Below are 25,543 nucleotides of genomic sequence, written 5' to 3' on the forward strand. Positions count from 1 at the left end.
CACAGATATATGAAATGTCAAGTTTAAACCTTTCTAAAACATGCTTAACAGGATAAATTCTATGCAAAATTGTATACGATACCTCCTTAATTTTATTACCGACACAAAACTTATTCTATATTTTCCATGCTTTCTTCCAGTATGTTTCACCAAATAAAGAAGATTGCTGCAGGAAAGGAAACTGAACATTAGGCATTTCTTATACAATTATTACTGCATTTTTGTTTTAGAATATTAACATTATCAATGTAAATACTTTTACAAAAATCCTCCATATCGATTTCCCTTGAACTTGAATTTCTTAAAAGAAACACCACAGTCTTCAGAATTGCATCAAGAACAACTGCAAAGTCTCTTGGTTTAACTGGTAATTTAAAATTTTCAAGAAATTCGGTATATGACAATCTCTTGTTTGAGTTTGTCTGCCTCTAGGTGGCGGTGTGACCAATTGGATGGAGTTCCTGGTTGGACTGTGCCGCCTGTTCGTGTTTTGTATATAAGGGCTGCATGAAGCACTCCTAACGGTATGCTGATATTTGGATGTTATTAAGATTTTTCTTGTTGTTTATTTGGTATTTTGTATCTTGTTGTTGAGCAATAATAAAAAATAAAAAAGCACTCCTAATGGTCCATTTTGGGCCATTTTGCTCTATTGTTGTTACTCCATGTTTGATGTGTTTTGTTCGAGTTGATTTGCTAGTTATGACTTTGATTTATCTTAACAAAATGAGTTTATTTTCTGAACCTTTGATATTCTGTTAATGAATCTTTTTCTGGTTTCGTTAACTTATTGTTTTTACTTTAAGGAAAGTAGGGAGTGTGTTGCCATCTTTATTGTGATACCTTAGGTTGGTTAATTGTTTTTGTATTATTTTATTTGCTGTCTAAAACGTTTAGGTTATTTAGTTGGGCATTTATTTAATTAGTTATTCTGTTTGTTATTTTGGCATTGACCACTCAGGAGTAATTATTATAACTAAATAATTAGTTATTTCTGTTCAGGAACAGAAACCCTTTTTTATTCATTTCTTATTTTTGTACAATAAATTTCATTCAAATGTCTAATATTTGAGTGGACATCCTTTTATGTTGCGATTGACCCTAGACAGGTCGTAACACACAAATCGATATGGAGGATTTTTGTAAAAGTATTTACATTGATAATGTTAATATTCTAAAACAAAAATGCAGTAATAATTGTATAAGAAATGCATTTAACCCATCCAGAGAGTAGTGAACACACGCACAGCAAGTGGTGAACACACGTACACCCGGAGCAGTGGGCAGCTATCACTGCAGCAAGTAGGGGTAAAGTGCCTTGCTCAAGTGCACCTCATTCGTTACCCGCCGGCCCTGAGAATCTCTAACCATTAGGCCACGACTGCCCCACAAATATAGCCTAGTTTTACTGTTAATGAGCAAAGTGCCCTGCATATTAACCTAACAACCAATTTTATTTAAAATTAATAAAAACTGCCCAGAACACTGAAAAAATTGCATTTGCTATGTGTCCCCACTATCCAGCATTATACTTCACCATGAAATATACATTTTAAATTCCTATAAAATTCTGTTTTGCATTTTTGTGTAATTCCATATATATACATGCTTAATTGTTTTAAATAAATGTAAAGTATTTAGGATATATTACACATTTGTAGTCATTGTAGTCGCTAGGTTTTCACTCAGTTCTGTTACCCCAATACATCCTTACCTCTGAAAACCTTCAAATGTTCCACAAGACTTTTTGAGCAGAACGTTTCATCATCTTGGTCTTCTGAAGGCCATGTGAATAACAAATTTATTTTTTGTATATTTTATGATATTTAAGCTATGACAGGTGAAGAGGGTCAATCTTAACAACATACAGTCCTGTTACCTAAAACTATTTCTTGGGAGATATATATATTTTTTTATGGCAAATTCCAACAATTTGCTCAATATCCTCATACTATAAGCATGTTCGACATGTGACTATATTTCATGTATTTGTTCATTTTATGCTAAAAACTCAGTCCTGTTACTTTAAGTCCTGTTACAAAAATGCATCCATCTTAAATTTTTCAATAATTTTCTGAGATTGACCAATACACATTTTGAATAGTAAACAATGTTATTAGATTCAGTGTTAAAAAAGGGGAAAAAGAGTAGTGACATCCAACAAATGTTACCCATTCTGTGGAACAGCCCAAAAACGATGATCTATTATCACCGTAATTGGTAATTGTACAATCCTTATTATTTTATTCTTAAAGACAATAAATGTTTAATTAGTTTACAGTACTCACATAAAAATCTGTATTAGTCCAAGAAATTACTTGCTAGTACAAAATGTGATGTGACACTAAATGCAGTTTGGTGCTTTATCACAAGATGGAGACAAAGCCAAACGAACCATTTCTCCATTTGTAATGTAATCTGTCACACACACACTTTGGTTTTACTATATTGCTTTCATAGACATGATGAAGATATTTTCTAAATCCCAGGGTTGGAAATGTTTTTCATAAATATTTTTGTTATACTGTCTCAGACCATAAACTATATCCAGGCCGGCACTAGGCTGGCTCGACTCAGGAGCAGTCATTTTTTTGGATGGGCAGATATATAGCCTAATCATAGTTCATTGTATGCCTCATTTTTGACAGTTCTGTGATTAAATTGAAAGATCATTATTTAATAGATAATAATAGAAAATAATTTACTTCGTAATTATCTTAATTGTCAGCGTTATATTTTTTGGGGGGCCCAAGAAAAATCTGTGTGGAAATGTGACCCAGCCCTGGTCCAGTCATTGCATTCTGTCTGAACGCAGTGAATTTAACGAACCTGTGTGTCAACCTATGTATTTGTAAAAAATCCATAAACCATGTTCTCCCATAATCAACAAGCTTACAAAACCGTGATAGGTTCTACCAATAATGTTGCTTATTATTGTAATGTTATGTACTTTGTGCTGTTGTTGTTTTTAAATGTGAATAAGACTTCAGGTGGTGCACGAAACAGCCTACACTGTAAAAACATTATTTTTGAAATAATTAATTAACAAGATAAATGGGAAAACATGTCATTTTATAGGGGGGAATCGTTATTTTACAGTTTTTTACAGTTTATTTTTTAAATAATTACAGAAAGAGATAGCAAATTTACAAGAAAAACAGGGAAAACAATATTTTATATATTGTATCCTTGTATCCTGTCATTTTACAGGGAAAAAACTGTTATTTTAAGGTATATTTCTGTCGCTCCAGCTGACAGAAAATATCTGTTTTTTTACGATTTAATTTACACTGTACGCTAGCTTTAAAGCTATAGGCTACTTCTAAAGCAACACTTCACAAATCTGTTGACACTATTGATTGATATTATGAGCTATTGCAATATAACAAGAATTTTAAATGGTGATTTGGCAATTACCCATCCATCCCCCCCACCCCCCCACACACACTCACACTGACACATACAGTATGTTGTGTTTCCATGTTTTATACGGTATATTTTTGTTAGATATATAGTGATTAATACGTTTAACAGTGAGAAAAAGTATTTTTTACAAAAATTAAATGCAAGAATTACAGTGATGGCTCTTATATGTATATTACGGTATATTTTGTTAGAGATACGTTGTTTAGTACATTTAACTGTGAGAAAAAGTATTTTGTACAAAAAATAAATGTAAAAATTACAGTGTTGGCTTGTATATATATTACGGTATATTTTGTTAGAGATACGGTGTTTAATACATTTAACAGTGGGGAAATGTATTTTTTACAAAAAATAAATGCAAAAATCACAATGATGGCTTGTATATATATTACGGTATATTTTTGTTACAAACACGGTGCCAGTGCATTTTACAGTGGAGTAATGTATTTTTCCCCCAAAAAAACTGTAAAAAATACTGCTTTGGCTGATATATACATTTACGGTGTTTCATTGTTACTAAAACTGAATTAAACCATTTATCGTTTTACGGTCTTTCACTGTCATGGTTTAGCAGTTTTTCACCGTAAAATCTACAGACATTTTTTACAGTGTAGGAAATTCCACAGTAATGAGTTTTATACTGTGTACAAACTGTATATTCTATCTATAAAGTTCTACATTTTCATACTTTCAAATAATTTAGTATGATTTATAAGCTGTTTTCTTCATGGTTACTTGATCTGGTGGGAAAGTATGTCACCTCTTTAATAATAATTTGTCAAATAACATTATAGGTATTAAAAGCTTATAAAAGAACATATGCGAACAGCAAAAAGTGCTGAAAAAACAAACATCCTCATGCAAACTGCGCTCTCAATGGGGAAACAGAATAAGGTGATTCAGAGCTCCACTGATGACAAAAGAATAATTCAGAAATCTGCTGTCTGGTGCACTGCTGTTGTCAAACACAATTCCACATTAAACGTTTGGAACATGTTAAAAACACAATGAAATAGTCTGAGAAAACATTTTATTTAACCAGAAACAACCTTTCAAAGTCCATCTGCATCATTCATGTAAAGACCCCCAGAGAGATCCAGAACTACTTAATTTTCCCCTTTAGAAATGATAAAACAAAAGAGTATTAGCATAGCTGACAGAAATTCACTACCACAACCATAACAATATAATGACATAAGTCACAAATAAAAATGTGCTTATTATTGCATTAGATAAAAAACTCCAACACGTGGCATTATTTTAAAAAGAAACATTCACAATGACACTTTTATATGTCAATATGAAAAGTATTTGGTCACTTTCTGGCTGTAAAACATCAGAGGAACAACTTCACAGAAAATATGATTAACTGTGGTGACACTGTTAGGAGATCTGGGATGGGAATTGACAAACAAAGTGTCCAAATACTTTTAAGATCATGCATCATTTTGTTCTTAAATGCTTCATTATCTGAAAATGAAGAGTTTCTTTGCAAAAACAGACACTTGCATTTTTAATCAAAATCAAAGATCTTGTTTTTATTGTGTCTTATTGTGTTAGTTAGTTACCTGTATTTTTTGAGTTATTATTACTTAATCAAAACAACCCAACTGCAGTTGGATTGATATTACTTGGAATGCGCAATAAAAAACATGTTCTTTTAAACATTTTTCAAAACAGAGTGATCTGTTTCCGCAAATGAACTCTTCAATACTGCAAACTGTACCATCTTCTGTCGTTTCCTTTTTCCAGATTTAAGCTCCTTTGAACTTTTCAAAATGGCACGGAACGTTTCTGTGGACATCCGTGTTGAGACTTGAATTTGAATTGCCGAGAGTTTAGCTGTTACAAAAGATTAAAAATATTAAAATCTCACTGCACCAAACATTGTCATGCTTTAACTGGTAATTATGCATTGTTAATCTTCAGAAAACGAGATGTAGGCTGCTTCTTTCCAACATAATTTGCACCATTAAAGTATTCTACATGACTTGTGGGTTTTGGTGATGCAGGTTAAGTCACTGGTTTGATGTTTATATGACTGTCCTGACTATAAACCCTGAGATGAAGATGACACACTAATGTTCACTATATAGTCTAGTTGCTTACTGGGCACCCAAAAGATCTTGCTGATAGAGTTGGATGTACTAATATGCAACATTATCCCATATAGGCAGCAACCATGTGTTAGCAGAGGAAAATGTATAATAGTTACATATGGAAAGTGATTTTTAAGGGATGTTAAAACAACCCAAATGCATAATGTCACAGTCTGACTTCAAAGTATAGGCTATATTAAGTAAAAAATTCCTGTAAAAAAACATAGACAGAGAACATTTTCTGGTAGCTGGGGTGCCAGATATAAACCGTAAAATAACAGTTTTACATGTAAAATGACATATTTTCTAAAATTTTCTTGTAAATTTGCATGTTTTTTCTGTAAATTTAAAAAAGTACATGAAAAATCTGTAAAAAAAACTGTGAAATTACATTTTTACATTACAATATAAGTGGAAAAACTGTTAAAAAACAACAGAAAAAATCTGTAAAATTAGGGTGATATCAGACAAATTGGACGAAGTTTTGGTTAATCGCTTGGGACACTAAATGACACTAACAAAAAACCCATGTATGACATGTGTTCTTATGATTAATAAGGACTGTTTTTAATATTTTTGTGTTGAATTGATGTAATAAAATATAATTGTTCACGCCCTACAGGTTTTTAAACATTAGCAGCCCCACATTTTTTGAGAGCAGTGTTCAGGTTAATGGACTGACTGATCAGCAAAAATGGGCCAGTCAAACAGCAAAATGAAAGAGACCTTTCTAAAAAATATTTAATTACATTTAATTTTTTAATGTAACAGTGTAACAATGCATTTAAATCACATAAGAACATCAATTGTAATTACATTAAAACATCAATTTCATCAAAAAAATTACATTTCCTGAAAAAAATGTAACAATAACAAGTAGTGTTATGGCAACAGTTTAAAAGTTAACAGCCAATGACTGCAAAGAATTTCAAAGTGAAGAGATAAGACACTCAAACCTTTCAATTAATTTCATCAATAAAGCAAATTTCATGAAAACAAATGTAACAATAACAATAACAAGTAGTTTTATGGCAACTGATTAACACAGATTGTATTTTTGCCGCATCCCTGTCAGACATCCGTTCTATCTCCTTTATGTTCCTTTCTGACCCTCTTCTTTCCTTTCTGATCCTTTCTGTTTTCCATGCTGTCTATAATAAATAGTTTAACATAGGATACTTTACTTCAAAACCTATCTCTTTGATACCTATATCAAAATGTCTCTTTCACCCTTTCTTTTTTTAGTGAGTAATGCAATGATACATTGAAGTCGCTTTGTTATCGTTCCGGTTTCGCTTGTTACTCTGAGCTATTGGGAGGCATGTCCTGCTGAATTCAGCCACGTGATCCAGACAGGTATTTAAGTGCGATTAACCACCGCGGCAGCGGTCGGGGAAGCCTAATCGCGTGAAGACCGAAGAGCGTAAAGACCATCGACTCTTCCTGCGCGACTCCACCGAGCAAGGACACCGACAAAGCACTTGAGTATTAACTTTTTGCACTTCTATTTATTCTCTTCTTGTTATTTGTCTGGTATATTTCTTATTCCCCACTTTTGAATATGTGTTTTCAAATCCCTACTGTCACTACAACTCGTAAATCACCGGGATCACGTAGAAGGCCACGCAATGCTAATGCTAATAATCTGCGCACTCTTTCAACGTTCACAACTACCTTGATTACATTTCCCATTGGTTTATGGAACTAACAATCTGCTGTAAACAAAGCAGATTTCATCACAGCTATTGCTAAACACTCTGGTCTTTCTCTTTTAGCAGTTACTGAAACCTGGATCAAGCCAGAGCACACTGCCACACCAGCTGCTCTCTCAAATAACTACACTTTCTCCCACAGCCCACGCATATCAGGGAGGGGTGGAGGAACCGGTCTACTTATCCCCAACGACTGGAAATTCAAACAGCTGGCACCCTCATGTGACAACATCTCCTTCGAGTCACATGCTGTTACTATCATCCACCCTGTTAAAACTCATGTTGTGGTCATCTATCGTCCCCCAGATCAGCTTGGGCACTTCTTGGAGGAGTTGGATACACTTCTGTCATCCTTCCCCGAGGATGGTACTCCTCTGGTGGTCTTGGAGACTTCAACATCCACCTTGAAAAACTGCAGGCTGCCAACTTCAACATGACTGCATCGTTTGACCTCAAGCGAGTTCCCACTTCAGCAACCCATAAGTCTGGTAATCAACTTGATCTTATCTACACACGACACTGCTCCACTCATCACTCCCAGGTCACCCCACTGCACACATCGGATCATTTCCTCATCACTCTTGATCTCGACCTAACTTCTCCAGACACTACACATGCTTCCCCACTGGTCACATTCCGGCGCAACCTGCGATCACTTTCTCCCTCCCGCTTATCAAAAACCCAGTACTACCACGCTAAAATTAAAGACTCGCCTGACTCTCGTACTCTCTTTAAAACCTTCTCTGCTCTTCGTTGCCCGCCTGCCCCCTCACCTCCATCCGATTTAACAGCTGATGAGTTTGCGTCTTTCTTCGTAAAGAAAACCACCACCATCAACAGTCAGTTCCCCGTGCCGCCGCCTCTTGTTCACGCCCAAACACCCGACACCTGCTTGTTCCCCTCCTTCTCTCTCCTATCGGAAGATGATGTCTCCAAGGTCATGTCTTCTAACCACCCAATTACCTCCCCGCTAGATCCCATCCCCACTCATCTCCTCCAGGCCATCTCTCCATCGGTTGTTCCCATTCTGACCCACATTATCATCTCGTCTCTCACCAATGGTACATTTCACACAGTCTTCAAAGAGGCCCATATTACCCCGCTACTGAAGAAACCCACTCTTAATCTTGCACTGTTAGAGAACTACAGACCGGTATCACTTCTCACCCTTCATTGCTAAAACTCTTGAACGGGTGGTATGTGACCAGCTCTCATCCTTTCTCACCCAGAACAACCTCCTGGACAGCAACCAGTCTGGTTTCAAGAGCGGTCATTCCACTGAGACTGCGCTGCTCTCTGTCATTGAAGCCCTGAGACTGGCAAGAGCCGCCTCTAACTCATCTGTACTTATCCTACTGGATCTGTCTGCTGCCTTTGACACTGTTAACCACCACATACTCCTGTCGACCCTCAAGGCTATGGATGTCTCTGGAGTGGTGCTACAATGGTTCAGGTCTTACCTCACAGGTAGGACATTTTGAGTATCCTGGAGAGGAGAGGTCTCTGAGTCCCAACATCTCAACACAGGGGTGCCTCAAGGCTCAGTGCTTGGTCCGTTGCTATTTTCCATATACATGACAACCCTAGGCTCTGTCATTTGGAAACATGGCTTTTCCTATCACTGCTATGCGGATGATACACAACTCCACCTGTCATTTCAGCCTGACGATCTGACTGTTTCTGCACTCATTTCAGTATGCCTAGCCGACATCTCGCTCTGGATTAATGACCATCACCTGCAGCTGAACCTTGCTAAAACAGAACTGCTTGTAATCCCGGCCGACACAAAGAGTCATCACAACTTCTCCATTCAACTGGGCTCATCAACTATTTCATCTTCCAGAACGGCAAGAAACCTGGGAGTGGTGATCGACGATCATCTTAACTTCACTGATCATGTTGCCAGCACCACCTGGTCCTGTAGATTCATCCTCTACAATATCAGGAAAATTAGACCTTTCCTATCCCAGCATTCTACGCAAGTCCTAGTCCAGGCTCTTGTTCTGTCCAGACTGGACTACTGCAATGCGCTACTGACTGGACTTTCAGCTTGCACAACCAAACCTCTACAAATGATCCAGAATGCGGTGGCAAGAGTGGTCTTCAATGAACCAAAGAGAGCGCACGTCACTCCTCTCTTCACTAAGTTACATTGTTTCCCTATAGTCGCTCAAATCAAATTCAAGACTCTGCTCCTGGCCTACAAGACCACCACTGATTTGGCACCCCCTTACCTTCACTCGCTAATGCAGACGTATATACCCGCTAGAACCCTACACTCTGCAAAGGAACGATGTCTTGTGGTGCCATCCCAAAAAGGTAAAAGATCTCTCTCACATACCTTCTCGGGATCGGTTGCACATTTATGGAATGATCTGCCCGCTGCTACAAGATCAGCAGATTCTGTCGCCATCTTTAAAAACCGTCTGAAAACACATCTCTTCCATCAACACCTGACTGATCAGCTCTGACTTCTATCTCTTTCCTACTCTTTCAAAAAAATAAAAAAATAAAAAATAAAAAAACCTTAGCTCTGTATACTGTGATAGGCTATATGAGACCAATTTTCTTTTTTTGCACTTATTCTTTTTGTTGTCCTTATGTTGTTCCAATTGCTTCCATTGTTTCCCTCATCTGTAAATCGCTTTGGCTAAAAGCGTCTGCTAAATGACTAAATATAAATGTAAATTATACAATATAATATAAATACTTTTTAATAAGAGCAACCACCAGAATTTCTGGCCCAATTTAACTGAAATTAATGGCTCACTTTATCTTACCACATTCAGGTAAATTGGGCCAGCAACTAAAAATGCTTTTTCTATATAAAAATCTTGATCATTTAGCAAAATCAGCATTTTATCTCACATAGTTATTATTATTTTTACATGTGCATTTGTTTTTATTGATTTATCAACCTTATTATTGAGAAGTAAGATTGGATTTGTCAGGCCACTCATGTTACTTTTTTCTGGCACTGTCTGGAATTGAGGCATTGCCCCTCCCCACTTAGCAACCTCAGACCAATCAAATAATTTGCTAAATGTCAAGTACTGTTATGGCATAAATTTGAAATTATTTGCAGTCATTGGCTGTTAACTTTTAAAGAGATAAGACACTCAAACCTTAAATGGCCCATTTTACCTGATGGCCCAATTTGCCTGATATCCCCCTATGTTTTTTTTTACAGTGTAGGCTATATAGCCACCTGCAGTGTTGAGGCCGGGACTTTTTAATTATTACTTTCTGTGGCCAGATTATCCATAACTCGAAAGAAAAATAATATCAGTGTATAAACCAAACATACATGAACCACATGGTTGCAGATTTGTTGACTCATTCGGTTTAAAAAAGCATAAATAACTACAACAGTATTCTCTTTCCATTTCAAGTTTTAAATTTCTTCCTTCTCTAATTTGATTAATGAATATGGATAAGAAACATTTTAATAAGCACATACTAAATAGCTTCATGTTATGGAAAATATAGTAACCAATTTTTAAAAAGTAAAAGATTAAAACAGTCCAAACAGTCCTTCTGAACTTACACTTACCACAAGCTTTGACCAGGAAGTGTTTTTATCTATAATAAAAAATAAATAAAAGGACCGATTGCAGAGCCCTGGTCTATCCCTGTGGCCGGGACACAAAGGTAACAGGAAAGAAATTGGATCTTGGTAACTTGGAAGTTAAAAACCTCCTGTCAGTCCCACCCACATAAGCACACGCTCCATCGGAGCTATATTTCCTTCACATTTCAAAAGTCCACACCTGCTTTCCTCTCTCTCAGGGACTCCAAAAGCTCTTTCCCACCAGCTTCTCCGATGTGATTCTCACCAAGGTCCAGTTCGGTCAGGTCACTGGAGAACTTCACCAGACTGACATACATATAGAGACACACATTTAATGACACTGTGAACATGCGGTGTTACATTCATTCATATAGCACAAGGCACTTCCCATGAATATTGGACACTTTGGTGTCCAGTGGTATTTTAGAGGAACAAATTTCATGTTTTTAAATGTTTGGGGATTACAGGTCAAACATATGCCTGGACATGGGGAAATACTCATTTTAAGCTTTTTTAAGCACGTAGATTTAAGTCAATAATCTAAAAAAATAAAAAAGTACACGAACGTGTTGAGAAACAGCAACAGCTGTAAACAATTACTCCAATGCTAAGCGAGAGTCTTTTAATCAGTGTTAATATAGAATATTTTGTAAGCCGCCAGGGAAATCTGTGTTTTTAAAGGGATCCTTTAAAATATTTTTTTGATGTTCACCTCTAATGTTATTCAAGGTCGTATCCGTTGCACCCTCTCTCTGACCCTTTCTGTTTCTCACAACACATGTCTACAACACATTAGCAAACAGTGACAGCAAGCTTGTGTTATGCTTTCACACTGACAGTGTTTCTGCGGTGTGACCGAGCTGTGGTTATACACAAAATATTTATTTGATCACTTCATATAGTCATATAGTCATATAGTCATAAGTCATATTTACCTGTAGAAACTTCATTATATTTCCGCATAAAGCACAGTATTGTTGTGACTTTAAAGTGATAGTTCACCGTCAAAATGAAAATTCTGTCATCATTTACTCCCCCTCATGTAATTTCAAACCTGTATGACTTTCTTTCTTCTGCAGAACACCAAATAAGATATTTTAAAGAATGTTGGTAACAGAAAACCGTTGGCCCTATTGATTGTCTTTGGTGTTTTGCAGAAGAAAGACAGTCACAGCGCCGGTTCACACTTTGGGTCTAAAGCGAGCCGCACTTGCTTTCTCCTTTTTCCCCCAAAACGCCCGGGCGTTTGCGCTCTCCTGGAGTCTGTCATCGCTAAGCAACCATGGGCCATGCTTGCCGTTAAGACGAGGATGTATAAACAAAGTATATGTAGATTATATGCACTGAAAATACCTTGCAAGAAGTCTGTTACTAGATTTATTTATGCTTATCTGTGTCCGTTTCACTGAGCTTGTCTGTGTTGGTCCACAAAAGGTAAAGCTGATTGGTTGGTTCTTGTCGCATGACCTGCGATGTGTATGCGGCATTCTGAAAAGTTGAAATATTTTCATCTCGATGCGGCACCGACGCGCGAAGAATTCGCGTCATGACTGCGTCCGCTCCCTATTTGAGCGTGGTTGCCGTGCGTCTCCATTTAAAATAACGCATTTGCAGCGCAAAAGACGCAAAATGTGAACAGTCCCTTAAAGGTTAAGAATGACGAGAGGGTGAGTAAATGATGATCGAATTGTAATCTTGAGGTGAACTATCCCTTTAAGACTTCTAAAAGTATGTGGCTTCTACGATACACATAATACAGTACGCACATTAACATCTGTCCAGAAACTCTCTAGTATACAGTATGTGGATTATTGCAATGATTTGTTTGAGGCAAATATGATCTCTTATCAGCGACATAGCAGGAGATGAGATCACAGGTGGGCAACATAACAAGACGAGCTGATAACTCAAAGCAAAAGCTCTAGAGAGAAATGTCTGTAATCCACCAACTCTGGGAACTAGATCAGTCTTTACTGAACCTGACCTCTGTGCATAACAGAGGATGAAAGCGTGCCGTGCCAGCAGAAAACATAGACAGCAAGCTCTCAGAGCAAGCATTTCATGATTTATTCCTAAACTTTCTATTTGAACAGGTTCTTGGCTGGAAATATGGTGTCAAATTGTGCCAAATGTTATAAACACATAGAACAAAAAAGGGGAGACGACTGCACTGGCAAATAATCCAACTAGACCTTTCAGCAGAGTGAATTAAATTCAATCTGACAGAGACCAAATCTGACCTGCTTTTAGTCTATGTCACCCGATGCTGTGTTTGTAATGAATGCCTCATGATTTAACTGCTTTATTGCGGACAGCAAGTCTAACTTGTTATTTAGATGTCTAAAGCTGCTGTAAGCAAGGATTTAAATATGCATTAAAAATAAACTGTATACATAAATATATATTTACACTTACATTTATTCAGTTGGCAGACGCTATAATCCAAAGCGATTTATAAGTAGGAGAGCACATAAACATTTCGTCAACACTCTAAACAGTACCGTTAGTTTACAGGCCATGCTACCACGAGGATTAAAGCTGGAGGAAGCAAAGGAGAGAATGAACAACAAGATTTTTTAGACAGACAGACAGACAGTCAGATCAGGGGCGATTCTAGGTTTTCAATATTAGGGGGGCTCAGTCTCCAATGAGGATATACTATAAATATATATATATATATATATATATATAGCCACACTCTAAGCACCACACACTGTATACATTACTAAAATAAATAATTAAGAAAGAATATGCAGAAAAGTATAAAGACAAGTTATTGTTATTCAAATTAATATCACATTAATCGGTCAAACATTTTTAATTAAAAGTGACAACAACAGCCACAAATCCATATAATAAATGTTACAATCAACTGCTGAATCATTATTTAGTAGGAATAACTTGATATGTTTCATTCTGATTTGCACGAGCGCTGTCACTCCTGTGCATGACTGCGTGTTCATCTATTACATCCACAATATGTTTTAAATGAATAATAAAAATACTGAAGCATCTGAAAAATGACAAAGAGCTTCTAGGTACACTTTTGTTTCCTCGGAACTCAGAACAATGAATAACACAGCCACACCAGGCTGAACTACAGTTACGTAACCCTATCTATTATGCTGCATTTTTAACAAAGAATGGCAAAAATGCAGATGTCATGTTAATGCACACACCTTGTAATGTTACTCTGCTTATGACATTCACTGCAATGTGCTGCTGTGAACTGAAGAATGCGCTAAATAACGCGGGCCTAACGACGTTTTCATAATAAAAGTTTTAAAGGGAAGTATAAAGCGATCTCGAATTCTTGTACAGATTACATTATTACTCACAATATTTTAGGGGGGCTAAGCTAGAACTTTAGGGGGGCTTTAGCTCCCCTAAAAAGGGCCTAGCAACGCCACTGAGTCAGACTGTTATTGGTTAGTCAAATAAATGCGGAAGAGGTATGTTTTGAGCTGTTTTTTGAAAGTTGTGAAGGATGCTGCAGTTCGGGTGGAGGCTGGTAGTTCATTCCACCACAGGGGAACCGAATGAGTAAAGGTTTTTGCAAGCGATTTGGTGCCTCGCTGTGATGGAACAACCAGGCATCGCTCATTTTCAGACCGAAGATGACGGGAGGGAATGGAGACCTGGAGCTGTTAAGGTAAATGGGCAAATTTTCCGTTATTGTTCTGAAGGCCAGTGTCAGAGATTTAAACTTGGGGAGGTAAGATTACAGGGAGTGTTACAGCGAAGTTTATAAAGAAATGGTCATGCAAGACATGCAGGGGAGTAACTAGAATATTATTAGTGGTGCAGTTACGAGTCAGAACAAGATCTAGCTGTTGTCCTCCTCTGTGGGTGGGAGGGGTGTTGGCCCTGTGAAGGTCACACGAGGAGAGGAGAGCTAAGAAGTCGGCTGCTTGTGGTTTGTCTAGGTCGATGTTGAAGTCACCTAGCATTACCAGTGGAGTGCCGTCTTCAGGGATAGAGGACAGCAGCGTGTCAAGCTCTTCTAAGAAGTTTCCCAGTTGACTTGGAGAGTGATAGATGACAACACAATGTAATTTTGATGGATAAGTGATGGTGATTGCATGGTATTCGAATGAGGAGTTGCTGCAGGGAAAAGACAGAGGGGTGAATTTCCAGGTGTTGGAAACAAGCAAACCGGTTCCCCCTCCTCGCCCAGAAGAACGAGGAGTGTTGGTGAAGTTGTTGGAAAGTGCAGATGGAGTAGCAGTGCTCTCTTTACAGATCCATGTTTCAGTCAGTGCCAGAACATTGAGATTAAGTCTGCCTTGTTGACAGATGACAAGACAAGCAGACTGTGGAGGGCTGGTGCAGAGTGACCGAAGATGGTGATGAGGTCTCCGCTGTGTACGTTTGTAAGTGCGTCTACGGTAGACAGTCTGAATGTACTGGAAACACATGTTAGTAGCAAAAAAAAAACAATAGACAGTAGGAAATTAAGGGGAAGAAAAATTAAATCAAATCTTAACGTGGCGGCCCTGAGGGTGTCGCTGCTCGGTGGAGTCGTGCAGGTAGAGTCGCAGGTCTTTACCTCGTCGGTCTTCACATGAGGACAGATGCACACTAAGGCTGCCGCTTCCGCTGCCACATCAGAAATCAGTGCTAATATAATAAAGGCTCCCTGAATGCTTAATGGGTCAGTGATTGCTACACAGCTGAGCCCACTTTTTCAGGTTTTTCAACCTCTTCGCTTCGTGACAGTGTACTGTCTGCGTACCATAGAAGTTCATCGCGAGCAGAAGGATCAGGGTAGGGTTGCACCAGCCATTCGTAAGTTCTTAAACGTGAACGTAAAGTCCACACTAGAGGCTTAGTAACTACTACTAGCTAGTTTGTAACTAAATCTTTATGTTATTCGGTTGCACCATTTGGTCTTAACTTAAGGCAGAACGTAGCTAGTTCGTATGCTCTCCGTAAAGTAATACGTAGTCTTCAACAGTCCAATAGCAGCCTGTAAATTCGTGAGAAAAAGTTGTTGAAATGTTGTGAATTTCAAAACATTCTGGATATAAACTTATTTTACCTCACATAATAATGGTAAAAACGGTATATAGAATACTACCTTTCATGAATAACATATTTAAAAGTAGATTAATAAACAAATGCTGTTTAAAACAATACAGCCTACTTAATGCAATAATAAATGACATGCAATATGGGTGATTTCATTTTACTGCCAACCGCCAATTAAATAAAAAGAAGATTATTTCATTTTGACGTGCACAACACAGGCAGATATACACACACGGAGGCGCGCTAGGACGGTTCGTGTTAGAGCGGTCAAAAATTAAATGTCATCACATAATGTTCTCTATTTTAAAAGGCAAGTGACTGTATGTCAGCATTATCATGTGTGTAAATCATTGAAGAATGTGGAGTGAAACAAGAGCTAGAGTATGCTATTTTATTCCTACAGTTATTCCTGATATATTAGTATTAGTATATTCCTGATTAAATATTTAGTTTATACGTAACATTATGCTTCAACTATGTTGAATGGTGCAACTCAAAAATATTTTGTAGTGCGTAAGTTGTAACTTCAAAACTACAGTAGGCTAAGTTGTAACTTGCGCACAGCTGGTGCAACCGGTGTAATGAAATCAGTCTTGTTTAAATGGATTTCATTCATTAATTATATTTTCGCGAAAGTTTAATTTGGGGTACTGCAATGTTTATTTTCTATAAAAAATGCTAACTTACTGCAAATGATAGCTAGCAAATTATTTTAAAATAATGTTAGCACATGAAAGCATTGCAAATTAATTGTTTACTTGACGTTCTTCGTGTATGTTTTTGACCAGCAAACTATGTGTAATGAAGAATTGGTGTAAATTACAGTAGAAGTTAAAGAATTTCTGTCTGTTAGGATTTTTTGGTCACCCTAATAAATCCAGGCCACCTCTAAAAAAAAGTTCTGGCTACGCCCCTGGTGCTGTCAATCGATAAAAAAATCTAATTAATCACACATAATATTAATGTTTTTAAATATACTTTTACATTCTAATATTTTCACATTTAATCTCCAAATTAATGTAGAAACAACATTTATGAATGAAAGCCAACATTCTGATATTAGTACTGCAAATGATGTCTCTATTAAATTGATAATTATTTTTTTTATTTTAATATTAATTATAGCCATTCAGCAGTATAACTGAGAGTTATCATGTCTAACAGGTAGGAAATATACAGAAATTGAATTAAGTTCTCAAACAAGTTCTCATTTTCACAACTCTTGCATTTGTTTAAGGCAGGGGTATTCAATAAAAGTTCCAAGAGGTCCAGTCTTTATACTTTCTTCCAAACGGAGGTCCGGACAATATGTTTTTTTTAAATAACAAAATAAATATTTAATCAATTTAGCCCACTTGGATATATAAAAGTTATTTTCTTTTATCAGGCCATTTATTTTATATTTTGATATCCACAGTATGTATGTATTGTAGGCTCTGTGGCTTTAGCGGAATGCCCTCTTAATAGAAGTCTGATCATTAATATTTGTAAATAAAAAAGCTACAAACAACAAATTTAATGTAAGAATTAAATTGCTTTCATCATAAACAGAAAACATTACTTACTAAATTAGCCTTTCCATGCCTTTCATACCAGAACTACTTCTATCTTTAAATTCCCAATTAGAACAAAATGTGATCCTGTTAGTGAAAACACAGTGAGTCTTTTTACTGTTTTCTACATAAAATCATCCTACAGAATATTCTGTGAAAATATAACAACAATATCTTCAATATTGACTGAATAATGCCATTTCAAAGATTAAAATTTTAGTTAATGCTTGAAATTAATCTTTGATGCTTGTTATTTAATAATTAATTAGTTTATGAGACTTTAGCCTGTGTTTTCACAGGGACACAAATGTTTACATGCTGATCAATAATGCTAATGATTAAATGTAGGCTAGATAAAAACGTTCATAAAATATCGCACATCTGGTTGAAAGGTTGGATACATATAGCAAACAGTAAACAGACAGAAACAAATATTTTAATATTGATGCATTTTGTTTACTGTTGTGTCTCCATTTATCTACTCTGCGTGTCTTTTTTTTTTTTTTTTAAATTATTTTTTTTTTTTTTTTTTTTTTTTTGTTTTTTTTTTGTTGGTTTAAATTTTTTTTTTTTGTTTTGTAATGGTTTTAATGAAGCGCGTTTATAGCTAAAAGATATCACAGGATATAGCGACAAAAGATCAATTACATAAATGTCCCTGAGTACGCGTGATGTGATTCTCCGTTGTGTAGACGCGCGGCTCAATTTAAACAACTGAAAGAGTCAAAATTTTAAATGTCTTGCGGTCCGGATGTAACGAAGCAAAGGTCCGCATCCGGCCCGCGGTCCGCCAGTTGACGATGCCTGGTTTAAGGTTTTAGTTAACACGTTGAAGTCTGTGCTTACGAAAATGCAAGACAAAACAGGATTTCTGGCATAAACTTGTGTGGTTTTGTTCATTCAAGCACGAACAAGAACTTAATACTGGTGCGCTATCTGACATAGCGCTTTTCCACCATCGCGCCGAACCGTTCTAAGCACAGTCTGAAACGGTTACAGTTATGTTTCCACATGAGCCTGGTTCAACACGGCACGATTTAAAACTGTTCTGGCTCGGAATTTTCAACTTGTTTTTTAGTCTCGTGCTAATGAATGTTATAGCTCAGTCTCTTGTGTTACCAAGGCAGCGCGTGACACATTTGTGTTTACATTCTAAAAATTTCTGTTATCAGCCCTGCGGTGGAAAATAAAACCATTTACGTACCAGCTGGCATGGATTGGCACAGAGTGGAACGATTAAACAAAGAGAACGATTCCGGTTGATGGTGGAAAAGCGCTCACAGAGATTCACCGACGCAGCCTTTAGCCCGTGACTGTATACATCAGACTGGACCGAATGTAGTTGCGTTTTGCCACGTCCCACAGCTAAAAGCTATCTATCTACAATGAACGTGTCATGGCTCTGCTTCATTTAGTCATGTTTTTCTTGGTCCTGTAGCAGAGTCATGACAAAGCCTTTGGTTATGTGTGGAGAGAAACATATTATTGTCCTTTTGACAATAATATACATTCTCTCCAGTGTCTCGTCATTGGCCCCGCCCCTCTCGTTTCCTTGTTATCTTTCCCTGAGTGTCTTATGTTCCACACCTGCCCTCATTCGTTATCCCTTGTTTGTCTTCCCTTTTAATACCCTCTTGTTTCTTTGTCTTGTGCTCGTGGATTGTACTACGTTGTGTATGTGTGTCCGTTCGTGCCCCAGTCCTCTCAAAGTGAGTGTTCTCTGTGCCTATGTATTGTGTTTTATTGTGCTTGTTCCCTGCCTTTTATTAGACGTTGTGTCGTGTCACAGTTTAGTTATTTTGTCCTATTGTTTTTGCCCCACCGAGGGAAGTGTTTTGTTTTCAGTTTTTTACCTTAGTCGTGTCCTTGTTACCCCCTCGTGGGTGTTTTGTTTCTGTTCATTGTTTATTGTAAATCTGTTAACCCCTTCATTGCCACTGCCTGCCTGCATTTGGGTTCTTCTCCACGCAATTCATGACAGAACGTGTCAAAGCAACTGTTTCAAATCTCACTTTACTCCCGTTCAGACAGCAAGAGACTTTGTCGCTGTGTGTCACTTGTCTCTTGCTATGAGATCGTTTGAAGGTGTTCCTAGCTTTAGTTGTCCTAGTAACAGTTTGAACAAACCCTCCAGTAACTGACAAGAGACTGATGATGTGAGCTCCACTGCTTTACTCCTATTGGTAATCGCTAGCGAAAGTCATTTCATTCAATCATTTGCATAAAGTTGAACAATTCTCAACCTTTGTCGCTAGACTCTCATCGCTAAACACGCCCACTACTTTCTGTCGCCAATGGTCACTGGTCCTTGTGTCGTCGGAAGTCGCCAGCTCTCCATTGAAATGAATGAGATCGCGTCGCTCTGCCGTTGCTAGTTAATATGGATCAACCTCCATTTCTTTCATTCCTTTACGAAAGTTGCCCATTAGCTTCTTAGGCTTGTTTCGCACTTGTGTCCTGTGACAGACATGATCTGCCTGCTCTCCAGCCCTGCCTCTGACAACATTTGAACTGCGGTGCTTCTTAGGGAATGGTTGGTGTACGTTTAGGGTAAGCCGACTAATTCACTAATGCACGGCAGCATGTTCCCGAGATAGTTCACACGCATCGGTTCGTGGGAGTCTCAGCACTCTCTCCCATCAAGCTCTTCCTGTGGGACTGTCAGTGGGTGAAGGTAGAAGGACATGGCGTGAGGTGGGCACTTTGTGATGTACTTTTAAAACTTTTAACAGGGCAAAGTGGATTTCTGGGAGTGGAAAACATGAATCCTCTGAAGCAGTCCTTGTTAGGATCAGTGGGATTTTTGTAGTTTTTTGTTTCTGCATTATGAGACAAGCAAACGTATTCAACGCCATCTTCATCTTTTTTTGTGATGAATGAATACCTTGTTAAGTCTCGAAGTCTCAGACTTTTCAAACCAGCTGTGTCTGGTGACAGATGCGGAGAGTTACGAATGAGCTCTATTTTGGCAGTGGAGATGGAAGGATGATGAGAGCTTGAGTCTTTCCCAGCCTTGCAAAACTTTTTGAGGATGGCCTTGAATACATCGTTGGATGATTTGAATTCCGGTTGTCCAATGATGTTGTATGTGGAAATATAACGGTTCATACCAGCTCTTAAAGCAAGAAAACTTGATAGGGAGTATTCCGTGCCAGCTGCAGTTCTTACAGTTGCATAGAAAGCTCTCAGGTGGTTGTTTAAAGCGTTTAGCCCCTCTATTTCTACCTCTTCAGCAGACGTATTTTTTGTTTTAAGCCAACCGTTGAACACATTTACTGCCCAAGCTGTTGTCTTTTTGGAGTTTTCTTTGTGTTTTTCACCTTCAATCTTGTCTAGTTGTTCTAGGCTGCCTTTTATGTTCGATTTCTTTTTTTTCCCTTCATCTTCTGGACTGTCAAGTACAGCTTTCACCCAATTGTCGGAATTTTCGTACTTTCCAAAAACATCAAAGTTATTTCTGGAAAATTGAAATCGTCTTCCATGTTGTTTGTTGTGGACTGTACAGTATAAATCCGTTATAACAGTTGTTTGGTCGACAGATCTGGAACTACTTCATAGGTGTGCGTTTAACCGAAAGTTAATGCACACCTGTAAAGCGTTCGTCAGCCATTCAGAATGAATCATTCAACAGCCCCGTGGTATAAATATATATACTTCTGTGTAAATTCTTACAGCACACCACTGCCTCTGGGTCACCGCCCTTGAGATAAGTGGATGCTTTGACTCGGAAACTGTATTCCTTACATCACGACTTAACAAGCAGATCGGCAACGACAATGTAATCATGAAATAATGATCAAGTCTATGAAATCTAGCAAACACTCACATGCAGATGAGCTCCATTAATGGCTTTAGCTGGTTTGGCTCCTGGTCATCAATAGAGTTATCAAAGATGTGCAGCTTTTTTAGCCAGGGTCCCCCCTTCACCTCAGGATGGCTTTTGTTTTGTGCTCTTCTCTTCTTTGTCTTCTTCCCTAATCACAACATAACATGTGTTGCTGAGACAAACCTGGCATGCATCAAAATCATATGACCGCACACCAGGGGTTCCTCATGAGATGGAATTCATTTCTATAATAACAAAATAAAAACACAGCACATCTGGTAGAACCTCTGTGAATCATTAGGATTAGGAGTAGGTGTCTTTGTTCTGATAGTTCTTAACTTCAGGTCCTATGCTAAGGGCATGCTACCATCGCAAGACCATTTCACCCACAGGTGGTGGAGCTAATATGGCTGAGATTTGGCGGTGACACTGTCTGCTCTGGTTCTTTCTAGCTCACCCAGCACCTCTTGGACTCGATGCCATGGTGCATGGTTTCCCCCAATGTCTTTTAAACCATTTGAGTTTCATCTCTTTCTAGTAGGATAGTGTCCTTTGGTTAGGAACGTGTCAATGTGTGTGCAAACATGCATGCTTATGTGTCTCTGTGTGATACTTCCTATTTTTCTTTAATATTGTTTCTGTGTCTCGGAGGATGAGCTGGGCTGTCGAGGTAACTGGAGTCCTAAGTGAATATGTTTGCTCAGGTGGTCAAGACGGAGGTACAGTAATATATGAGACATGGCAAAACTGAGATGGTGTGAAAGAATCAGGGATGTTAGTAGTGTCCATGTGTCCATGTGTGGGTGTTTCATAAAAAATCTGCTAGTGGTATGTCTCTCCACCTGAAAAGAATCTTTCTATGGGTGTCTCGGGGGTTCAGAAATGCTATTACCTTTGTGTGCTGATTTCCTTTGCACGGAAGACTTCATATTGCTCTGTGGCTTCAATTCAGCGTCATCTAAAAGAAACAACCATGTGAATGACAGTGTTTGTGAGGATCACTTTAAAACACAAAATGACTATGAGCTTTTCAATGTCTCACTGTAGAGGTGTCACTATTGGCAAAAACTGTGATATTAAAGACAACAATGAGTTAATACTACATGATAATATCATAAATGATTCTTATAACAATTATTCAAAATATTACCGCAGTGGTTAGAAACTCTTTCTACCTCTCTACACTTATATTCTAGTGTGTTTAATTGACCAAAAAAAAGAGAAAAGAGAAATGAATACAGTTAATTAAATAAAAGTACACAAGCCCACCTGTGATGGATATGGTCATGTTTTGGGTCTCTGCCATTTTCTGGCTTTTTTCAGCAAGAGGTCTAAGTAGCTCAGTGGCGCCCCCACACTGCAACTCATTGCCATCGATGAAGAGCTCCCTAGAGAAAATGATTATTATTTTTTAGTTATATGTTTAGGCCTTTACAGCTTTATTTGATAGTATAGTGAAAGGAGCATGACAGGATAAGAGAGAAGGAAACAGGAAAGGACCACGAGTCCGGACAGCCGAATAGTCTAAATCCCTGTCTGTTTCCCCGTTGTCTGTCATGTTAGTTTACTCTAAAGTCACATTTGACCATAGGAGATTTTGCAAGATTTTAATAGTCTCGAATCTCTTAGTGTGTAGTGTGCAGTCCACACACTATAGAAAGAAAACAGTTTTATCATGGTGTTTGTCATCTCTCACATTATAGAAATCTGATGAGATTCCAAAAAATTTAGCATAGGCCAGCCTTATTGTAAACTTCTATATTAAAAAATACTTTTAATTATATTTTTTCATAAAACAGTTCATAAAATAGTTTTAGGAATCCATTCAAAGCCCCGATTTCATAATTTGTGTCAATACTAAAAAAATATTCATGGAAACCCTTTTTTATATGTTTTCATGTACCCAACGTGGCCATAAATACCAAATAAATGTAGTAAAAATAGAGTAAAATAGTAAAGTGTGAACAACATGCCTTGAATACTTTTAACTACACTATTTTACTTTTTCTCAGATTTAACATTTTAAATCTTCTTCGCAAGAACGGATCATAATACTGTATGACTGTATTGACTCTGATTAGGAACAAAAACAACATTAAGTCATATATATCAATCATTATGTCATTATAATTACTCTAATGTTTTGTTTAAGCAAAAAATCAGCGGAAACTCACATTCATGAACTAAGATGATGAAATTTCATTGTTTCTCCAGAAGCTGATGGATCCCAGGAGCCCCAGTAAAGGTTCATGGATTAATAGGAAACATAAGCAACAGTGATCATAACCGTTCATACCTCACTGAACTTTTGGTGAAGAGTGAAGCTAGCACAGTTCCGCTCCACGATCCCAAACCACAATAACACAAACTCAAGGATCGTACTTGACTGGCCCCCAAACCACCAAGGAGCAGACCTTTCAACCCTTCTTCACTCATGCTGAGAGAGAGACGGACAAACGGAGTGGTAAAACCATTAATAAAGCATTAAAACTTAAAAGATTACATTAAATTTACAGTGTATAGGAAAGAAAAAATAAGATGGGAGAGGCCAAAAATAGCCCAGGGGGCCCAGAAACCTTAGCGGCGCCCCTGTGATAATATTAAATATAGACAGCACATCTCTGCACAATTTGATATGTCATTCATATATGTAACACAAACAATGCAGGGCAAGGTTTAATACTTTAGGTTCAGGGTCGGTTGGAATCCGTAACCCTAAATGTCAGCAAAGTGCAGTGAGTGAAAGTAGTTTAATAATAGCCCTTGCAAACACCACTAATAAAAATAATTAAACCACAAAAAAAGTCAAATCAACAGAGAAATCTCGGAGAAGTAAAAAAAAAGAGGTCAGTAAGCCTTGACTTTCAGATCACTTTAGAGCTGTCTAAATGTTTCATGACCTTTGATCTGAAGTACACATACAATGTTTTGATGTTTCAATGCTTTTATACACTTGATCAATCACTTGTTCTCTCACCGTGTGTAGTCCAGGCAGAGCGTGGTGATAAAGCTGCTCTTCACAGCCTTTCCGAGTCTTTCCAGACACCAGTCATTGAGTTTACAATCGAGGAGCTCCAGTAATCTGATGGGATACACTGTTCTTCCCCCCCTCTCCAACAGAAGACACTGTTGAAACAACACACATACTGTACATTTACATTTATTCATTTAGACGCTTTTATCCAAAGCGACTTACAAGTAGGAGAGCATATAACATTTTGTCAACACGCTAAACAGTACTGTTAGTTTACAAGGCCATGCTACTACACTGTAAAAAAAATTCTTTAAAAACACGGAAATTTTCTGCAAACTGGAAAGCCCGAAATATACCGTAAAATATGTTTTCACCTGTAAAATGATAGGATATAATATAAGGATATATATTACATTTTTTGCCAATTTTCCTTGTAAATGTGTTGTCTTTTTCTGTAATTTTATAGTTTTTGACCGTATTTCAAAAATAAACTGTAAAAAAAGAAATCTTGTGGCCGCAGCTGCAAGTAGGGGTATCTGCAGGTCGCAGTAATGGGCGTGCCGAAAGATTTCTCATTGGTCAAAGGTGCTCTTCCTTGACAACTGAGTTGACCAATCAGCGTTAACCACACACCAGTGGTGTAAAGTATTTGAGTAAATGTACTTTACTTAAGTATCTTTTTGGCTACTTTGTAGTTGTACTGAGTATTAAAGATATTAACAACTTTTACTCTCTACTTGACTACATTTTTTCATAAGTATATGTACTCTTTACTTCACTACATTTGTAATTACCAATGCAATAACACATTACATTTTGCATGGCACCTAACTTTTTCTGCAGCAGTTTATTTCTGCTACAGAAGAAGCAATATTGCCATTTACAGGGCAAGGTACTATATCTTGTGGATTTTGCACTAATTTACTGAAACTTGTCAACATGGCTTCTTTATGTGAATACGAGTGCAGTATCAGGTAGTTGACATCGCTGGTGTTTTATGTGGGAAGAGGACATGACTGCAGCCGGCGATAAGGCCAGAACCAGCATGTCCAGTGCAAAAAGGCTTTGACTTTTGTAATTTTTTACTTAACATTATTTTATTTATGTGTTTTATTGAAGAGACCTTTTTGAAGGATATTGGTTCCCTTTCTGTCGGTCTCTCGACGTTGTGTCGAACCGAGAGAATGGGGTTTGTCTTGAGAACCTATCATCTTCTGAGTACGGCACCGCCTTTACCCCAGCGCTCGCGGTTGGATACGTGGTACCTGGGGTCTGAGCGCGGCTCCAAGCCGTGCCCAGCTCCGGTCCCGTTCTTCCCGGAAGTGCATGAGGAGCTGAGTAAGACTTGGAA

General features: G+C 37.7%; 1 protein-coding gene across 3 annotated transcripts in view; it reads right to left on the reverse strand.

Annotated features, from left to right (window-relative positions):
• Positions 1-4,257: 4,257 nt before the first annotated feature.
• Positions 4,258-25,543, reverse strand: part of LOC130563204 (uncharacterized) — a 38,855-nt gene continuing 17,569 nt past the window's right edge. The window contains exons 3-10 of one of the 3 annotated variants that reach the window (XM_057348635.1): positions 24,196-24,344; positions 23,515-23,655; positions 22,488-22,606; positions 22,111-22,176; positions 21,219-21,366; positions 11,008-11,114; positions 5,153-5,268; positions 4,263-4,543 (exon numbers count right to left, since the gene is read on the reverse strand). In XM_057348635.1, the coding sequence (XP_057204618.1) occupies positions 4,529-4,543; positions 5,153-5,268; positions 11,008-11,114; positions 21,219-21,366; positions 22,111-22,176; positions 22,488-22,606; positions 23,515-23,655; positions 24,196-24,344 (861 nt within the window). In that variant the 3' untranslated portion in view covers positions 4,263-4,528. Of the gene's footprint in view, positions 5,269-11,007; positions 11,115-21,218; positions 21,367-22,110; positions 22,177-22,487; positions 22,607-23,514; positions 23,656-24,195; positions 24,345-25,543 lie in introns of all 3 variants that reach the window. The other 2 variants (XM_057348634.1, XM_057348636.1) reach the window with 2 other exon arrangements.

Source organism: Triplophysa rosa, linkage group LG12 (genome assembly GCF_024868665.1).
Source record: "Triplophysa rosa linkage group LG12, Trosa_1v2, whole genome shotgun sequence".
NCBI lineage: Eukaryota > Metazoa > Chordata > Actinopteri > Cypriniformes > Nemacheilidae > Triplophysa > Triplophysa rosa.